This window comes from Myotis davidii, unplaced genomic scaffold (genome assembly GCF_000327345.1).
Source record: "Myotis davidii unplaced genomic scaffold, ASM32734v1 scaffold76, whole genome shotgun sequence".
Lineage (NCBI taxonomy): Eukaryota > Metazoa > Chordata > Mammalia > Chiroptera > Vespertilionidae > Myotis > Myotis davidii.
In genome coordinates this window covers 1,474,324-1,482,052 of record NW_006288892.1, presented here as the reverse complement: position 1 = coordinate 1,482,052, position 7,729 = coordinate 1,474,324, and the positions used below count along the sequence as shown (strand labels likewise).

At 43.1% G+C, this 7,729-nt stretch overlaps 2 protein-coding genes across 2 annotated transcripts in view; both read left to right on the top strand.

Moving 5' to 3' along the window:
• Positions 1-3,791, top strand: part of DSP (desmoplakin) — a gene marked incomplete at its 5' end in the record, with an annotated part of 30,519 nt that extends 26,728 nt beyond the window's left edge. Inside the window, 1 exon segment of the mRNA XM_015562242.1 lies at positions 1-3,791. This exon segment is cut by the window's left edge and continues 29 nt beyond it. Within this exon segment, the coding sequence (XP_015417728.1) occupies positions 1-3,101 (3,101 nt within the window).
• A 3,710-nt stretch (positions 3,792-7,501) lies between these two features.
• The window catches only part of SNRNP48 (small nuclear ribonucleoprotein, U11/U12 48KDa subunit), a 19,918-nt gene continuing 19,690 nt past the window's right edge, over positions 7,502-7,729 (top strand). The window contains exon 1 of the mRNA XM_015562244.1: positions 7,502-7,729. This exon is cut by the window's right edge and continues 1 nt beyond it. Within this exon, the coding sequence (XP_015417730.1) occupies positions 7,577-7,729 (153 nt within the window). The 5' untranslated portion in view covers positions 7,502-7,576.

Below are 7,729 nucleotides of genomic sequence, written 5' to 3'. Positions count from 1 at the left end.
CCAAAGCAACCCTAGAGGCAGAAAGCAGGGTGAAACAGCGCCTTGAGTGTGAGAAACAGCAAATCCAGAATGACCTGAACCAGTGGAAAACTCAATATTCCCGCAAAGAGGAGGCTATTAGAAAGATAGAGTCAGAAAGAGAAAAGAGCGAGAGAGAGAAGAACAGCCTTAGGAGCGAGATCGAAAGACTCCAGGCTGAGATCAAGAGGATTGAAGAGAGGTGCAGGCGAAAGTTGGAGGATTCTACCAGGGACACACAGTCCCAGTTGGAAACAGAACGTTGCCGACTTCAGAGGGAAATCGATAAACTCAAACAGCGCCCATATGGATCCCATCGGGAGACCCAGACGGAGTATGAATGGACTGTTGACTCTTCCAAGCTGGTGTTTGATGGACTGAGGAAGAAGGTGACGGCGATGCAGCTCTACGAGTGCCAGCTGATTGACAAAACAACCTTGGACAAACTGCTGAAGGGGAAAAAGTCAGTGGAAGAAGTTGCTTCTGAAATCCAGCCTTTCCTTCGGGGCGCAGGAGCTATCGCTGGAGCTTCTGTTTCCCCTAAGGAAAAGTACTCTTTGGTAGAGGCCAAGAGAAAGAATCTAATCACCCCAGAATCCACAGTCATGCTTCTGGAGGCCCAGGCAGCTACAGGTGGTATCATTGATCCCCATAGGAATGAGAAGCTGACGGTTGACAATGCAATAGCTCGGGACCTCATTGATTTCGATGACCGACAACAGATATACACGGCAGAAAAAGCTATCACTGGTTTTGATGACCCATTTTCAGGCAAGACAGTATCCCTTTCAGAAGCCATCAAGAAAAATTTGATTGATAGAGAAACCGGAATGCGCCTGCTGGAAGCCCAGATCGCTTCAGGGGGTGTAGTGGACCCCGTGAACAGTGTCTTTTTGCCAAAAGATGTAGCCTTGGCCCGTGGGCTGATTGACAGAGATTTGTATAGGTCCCTGAATGATCCCCGAGATAGTCAGAAAAACTTTGTGGATCCAGTCACCCAAAAGAAGGTCAGTTACATGCAGCTGAGGGAACGGTGCAGAATTGAACCTCACACTGGTCTGCTTTTGCTGTCGGTACAGAAGAGAAGTATGTCCTTCCAAGGAATCAGACAGCCTGTGACCGTTTCTGAGCTAGTGGATTCTGGCATATTGGGACTATCCACTGTAAATGAACTGGAATCAGGTCGAATTTCCTATGATGAAGTTGGTGAGAGAATTAAGGACTTCCTTCAGGGTTCAAGCTGCATAGCAGGCATTTACAATGAGACCACAAAACAGAAGCTTGGCATTTATGAGGCCATGAAGATTGGCTTGGTCCGACCTGGTACTGCTCTGGAGTTGCTGGAAGCCCAAGCAGCTACTGGCTTTATAGTGGATCCTGTTAGCAACTTGAGGTTAACAGTGGAGGAAGCCTATAAAAGAGGTCTGGTGGGTATTGAGTTCAAAGAGAAGCTCCTGTCTGCAGAACGGGCTGTCACTGGGTATAATGACCCTGAAACGGGAAACATTATCTCTTTGTTCCAAGCGATGAACAAGGAACTCATTGAGAAGGGCCACGGCATTCGATTGTTAGAAGCACAGATTGCAACCGGTGGGATCATCGACCCGAAGGAGAGCCATCGGTTACCAGTTGACATGGCCTACAAGAGGGGCTACTTTAATGAGGAGCTCAGTGAGATTCTCTCAGATCCAACTGATGACACAAAAGGATTTTTTGACCCAAACACTGAGGAAAATCTTACCTATCTACAGCTAAAAGAAAGATGCATCAAGGATGAGGAAACAGGGCTCTGTCTACTGCCTCTGAAAGAAAAGAAGAAGCAGGTGCAGACATCGCAGAAGAATACCCTGAGGAAGCGTAGAGTGGTCATCGTGGACCCAGAAACCAACAAGGAGATGTCTGTTCAGGAGGCTTACAAGAAGGGCCTTATCGATTATGAAACTTTTAAGGAGCTATGTGAGCAGGAGTGTGAGTGGGAAGAAATAACCATCACTGGGTCTGACGGCTCCACCAGGGTGGTCCTGGTAGATAGAAAGACAGGCAGTCAGTATGATATTCAAGATGCTATTGACAAGGGCCTTGTTGACAGGAAGTTCTTTGAACAGTACCGATCCGGCAGCCTCAGCCTCACTCAATTTGCTGATATGATCTCCTTGAAAAATGGTGTTGGCAACAGCAGTGGCATGGGTGGTAGTGTCAGTGATGAAGTTTTTAGCAGCTCCCGACATGAGTCAGTAAGTAAGATTTCCACCATATCCAGTGTCAGGAATTTGACTATCAAGAGCAGTTCTCTGTCTGACCCCCTGGAGGAATCAAGCCCCATTGCAGCCATCTTTGACATAGAGAACCTGGAGAAGATCTCCATTGCAGAAGGCATAGAGCGGGGCATTGTGGATAGCATCACTGGTCAGAGGCTTCTGGAGGCTCAGGCCTGCACAGGCGGCATTATCCATCCAACCTCCGGTCAGAAGCTGTCACTGCAGGATGCCATCTCCCAGGGCCTGGTTGATCAAGAGATGGCTACCAGGCTGAAGCCTGCTCAGAAAGCCTTCATTGGCTTTGAAGGTGTGAAGGGAAAGAAGATGTCGGCAGCAGAGGCAGTGAAAGAAAAATGGCTTCCATATGAGGCTGGCCAGCGCTTCATGGAGTTCCAGTACCTCACAGGAGGCCTAGTTGACCCCGAAGTGCATGGGAGGATAAGCGTTGAGGAAGCCATCAGAAAGGGGTTTATCGACGGCCGAGCAGCTCAGAGGCTGCAGGATATCAGCAGCTATGCCAAAATCCTGACCTGCCCCAAAACCAAATTGAAAATATCCTATAAGGATGCCATGAATCGCTCCATGGTGGAAGATGTCACTGGCCTGCGCCTTCTGGAGGCCGCCTCTGTTTCATCCAAGGGCTTGCCTAGCCCTTATAACATGTCTTCTGCTCCAGGCTCCCGCTCCGGCTCCCGCTCTGGATCTCGCTCGGGCTCCCGCTCTGGTTCCCGCAGTGGGTCCAGGAGAGGAAGCTTTGATGCAACAGGGAATTCTTCCTACACTTACTCCTCCTACTCCTTTAGCAGCAGCTCTATTGGGCACTAATAGTCAGTTAGAAATGATTGCTATACCTTGACTTCATTTATATGCATTTTTTCACTTTATTAAATAATAAAGAAAATCTAATGCTTGCAATATAGTGATAGAATTTTCTGTGCTTAAGAAAACTTTGCCAGGGTTAAATCAAGTAGTAAAGGCGGTTCTGGCTTTTTATCTTCTTAGCTCACCTTAGCTATTGTAATACACTGAATGTAGTGTATATGAAGTGGTAATCAGTTGTAAGGATAGCACAAATTGAATTTAGAATTTGTTTTTCTTCTGTTTTTAGATTTTTGATCCATTCTTCTTGAATATTTTTTGGCCTATAATACAGATTTCTGTTCTTGGAGATGAAAATTAAATTGATTACTAATATTTTAGTCATCATTTTGTTTCTCATCTAAATATTTCCATTTTCTGTATTAGTACATAGTACCCGTCCCCAAGAAAACCCACCCCAAACTAAGCATTTTGGAATGAGTCTCCTTTTAGTTTTAGAATGTGGATTGTCTGACCCATATACTCCTATGTATCTGTTTGGTTTGGTATTAATTTGACTGTATGTTCATAATAGCAGCAATCTTTGCTTTTCTTTGGTCAAAGTTTTCTGTTTATTTTGCTTGTCATTTTCAATGTACTTTAAAAAAGATGTCTATGAAGTTTGCTGTTCTAGCAATAAACTTTTAGACTTTTGAATTTTTGTGTTTTGATTTAATAGCATGTTTATACACACAAGGGCATTTAGCAACAGCTTTTTGATTATTATAAAATATATCTAAAACCATCTGTTTTCAAAACACCTATTAAGAAAGACTACTTATAAACTATTTTCATTCTGAATTCGTGTTAGAATTTCATCTTTGTAGTTAGTTTTTTCCCCCAGCATTTCTCAAGTGCCTGCTGTGTACCAGGTAGAATCCTTGGCAATAAGCCTTTGTAGAAGCCAGGCCAGAGGTCAATACCCTGTTCTATTTTATGCTGGACAATGAATACCAAGTAGCATGGGCAAGTTATCATCATAACATTTAAAAAACATGAGGTGGCTAAGATTCTCATTTGGATATTTCATTTTGTCCCATAAAAGGATTGTCCTTGAATCTATGAAAATAGTTTCTGAAGAGTTCTTGACTTTCTGTTGAAGGACAATGAGAAGTCTCTTCTTTAGATCAAAGAGAAACTTGAAATTCAGACATTTGTCATTAAATTAACATGACTTTAGTGAATATCTATTTAGTGTCTAGTAATCTATGTACTATGAGGTTCAATAGAATTTAGAAGACGCCTGATTTCAGGTCTTTGCAGCCTGGATGGGGACAGAAGGCACACAACGCAGTCAGTGGGACAACTTGCATATGTCACTAGTATTAATACAATCAAACATTTTATAGTGCAGAGGGGAAATAGGAAAGCAAGTTAAATGCTAATTGATCATACTTAAGATAATACTTAAATTATTGGAGCTTTTGGTACTTAGGGTGAAAACAGCATTCATGTCTTACCTCTTTTCTTGCCCTTGTCCCCTTCCTAATCTGGAAAGGTTTGTAATTAGTTTCATTCACCAAATATTGAGTTTTTCTGTGTGCCACACATTGTGCCAGAAACTGTAGATCCCATGGTAGGAATACATGGTAAAAAAAATAGTCCTTGTAATATGAAAGGAAGAAAAAATATATGATAAATGCTATGTTGGGGGAAGTAGAGTTTCCTTATGCTAGAGCTGCAAGGCTGTGTTATCTTGGGCTGTTGTAATTAGATACCTCAGATGGGGTGGCTTAAATTTATTTTCTCATAGTTCTGGAAGGTAAAATTCCAAGATTAAGTTGCAGTCCAGGATTGGTTTCTGGTGACAACTTTCAGGCTTGTAGGCAGTGATGAGTATGGAGGGAGCTTCGGTGTCTCTTCCTAATCTTTTAAGAATACTAGTCCTATCACATTAGGGCCCCACTCAATAATCTCATTTAACCTCCCCCCTCTCCTCTCCCCCCCCCCCCACTTAACCTAATTACCTCTTTTAAAGGCCCTATCTCCAAATATAGTCATATTGGGTTAGGTATTAGACAGCATTTTGGGGGGGGGGGGCGGGGAATGACACAATTCAGCCCATTACAAAGGCCTAAACTAGAATAGGGCAGGAGACTGCTCTAGGAAAATGATGATTAAATAGACTAAGAAGCATCAATGTAAAGCAATTCCGAAACAGTGTAGCCCCTTCGAGCTGCTCTAAAATGAAATAGGACCTGTGTCCTGGGAGAGAGGATATTCTTGACCTGCACTAAGTTTTGATTTGGTTTAGATACACGGTGCACCCACTGAAAAGGGAAATGTATAATTTTTTAGTAAAAATCATCTCACATTCAAATAGTGTAACATGTTCTAGGCTGCTAGGGTAACTCTAAATGTGAATAAAAAGTAAAGATGCTGTGGGCAGAATGAATAAGCTACTTCTAGAACTCATTCCTTACCCCACATCTGCTTGCAGCTATTGGATTGTTTCTGTGTTTTCTGGTACTGCCTTTTTATACTCATCACCATTTGTCTGTAGGTAAGAAAATTGTGCTATTTGTCTTTGGAAACATCTGTTCACAAAAATTTTCATGTTTTTTTCCTCATCTGGTGCATACAAGTGCCAAGGGAACCAAAAATTTGGCATCAGGCTTGAATAAAATAAATAATATAAGTAGGAGCATATTCTAGGAGTTAAAACCATCTACGGAAACTGATTCCAGGTCTTGGGTAGGAAATGTAAAAAGTAAACTTGAATTAGTCAATGTAAGGAAGTTCTCAAGGACTCTTAGGAACATGTCAAACAGACACGGACTGGTATAAAGTAGCTCCCACAGGTCAAATTTGAGACAATTTGAGCGTCAACAAGAATTATGATGGTAATGGAATAGTAATAATGACTTTAAAAATAATTTATCATTAATAACTCAATAATTAAAAAAAAAACACCTTGGTTCCACAGTGACACAAAGTGAAGGTGTGGTTAGAATGCTAGCTAATACATGTAGAAGCCATAATAGCAGTAAAAAACCATCATAAGCCCTGGCTGGTGTGGCCTCGTTTGTTGGGCATAATTCTGTGCACTACAGAAAGGTTGCCCATTGTTTCCAGGTGGGGCACTTGCCCAGGTTTTGGGCTTGATCCCAGGTGGCATGTGTGTGGTAGGCAGCCAATCGATGTCTCAAATGGATGTTTCTCTCTTCTCTTTCTCTTTCTCTCTAGAAATCAATTAAAAAATCTTAAAAAAATCATCATAATTCCTAACATAATGAGATTCAGTGAAGGATTGTGTGAGTTTGTTGGAGAACAGGACATTCATATGGCATAAGGTATCCCACAGATTACCAATTACCAAGAAGAAATGTACTATTAAAATGGAGAGATACAGCCATCATCTTTACTAAGTGATCAAATTTTGCATTACTAATAGAGAATCTAAAATATGTGTCCTTTATGAGATGTAATAAAGAGGTACACACATCTTGCAAAAATGCGTAAACTGAACCTACTCATAAAGGAAAAAAAATCTGACAAATCCAGAAAGAGGGACATTCTACAGGACAAGTGGCTGAGGCTCCTGACAAAATTCACTGGCTCAGTTTAAAAAGGAGAGTAGCCCTAACTGATTTGGCTCAGTGGATAGAGCGTTGGCCTGTGGACTGAAGGGTCCCAGGTTGGATGCCGGTCAAGGGCATGTACCTTGGTTGGGGGCACATACCCAGTAAGGAGTGTGCAGGAGCAGCTGATCAATGTTTCTAACTCTCTATCCCTCTCCCTTCCTCTCTGTAAAAATCAATAAAGTACATTAAAATAAAAATAAAAAGAGTAGGGGAGACCGACTTTTGTAAAGTAAAAGAGACAATAACCGATTGTCATGAGTTGGAAGAAGTGAAACGGCTATAAAAGGAATTTGGGGGACAGCTGGGGAAATTTGAATATGAACTGTATATTAGACATTTTGGAATGATTCTTTTTCTTAGAGTTGATCATTTACTGTGGTTATGGAAGCAAAATATCCTCATTCTTAAGAGATTCATACAAACTTTTGGGAGTGAAGTAAATGCAACTGACTTTCAAATAATTCAGCAAAAATAGTGCCTGGAGCTGTGTAGACAGAGTGGGAGAAAGCAAACCTGGCCACATGTTACAGTTAAGGAGCGGGAGGACAGCTGTGCGAATGCGCACTGCATTATTCTTCAAACTGTTCTTTAGATAAAAACGCTTTATTTAAAAAAGTAGATGGAGGTGGTAATGGCGTTCAGGGCAGGCCAGGAGCAAATGCGTCCAGGAGCAGTGACTAAAGCAGCAATATTGGAAAGAGAGGTAAAACACCTCAGAATGACAGCTCCCGCCCTTCTAGGGCCCGTCCCGGTAGGCGGTTCTAGTCACGTGGCGCGGGGACCCTGCCCACAACCCCCAGAAGGCCGCGCGCGCCACTGGCAGTTCGGCCGCTTCCCCTTGGCGGGCTGGGTGCGGCCATGGAGGGCCAGCCGCCCCCGCTGGAGGATCGGCGGCGGCTGCAGGAGGAGCTGAGCGAGTTCGTGGAGAGCTGCTGCCGGACGCTGCAGGAGGTCACGTCGTCCCTGGGCTGGAGCCTGGATCGGCTGGACCCCGGGGAGGCGGCGGCGGCC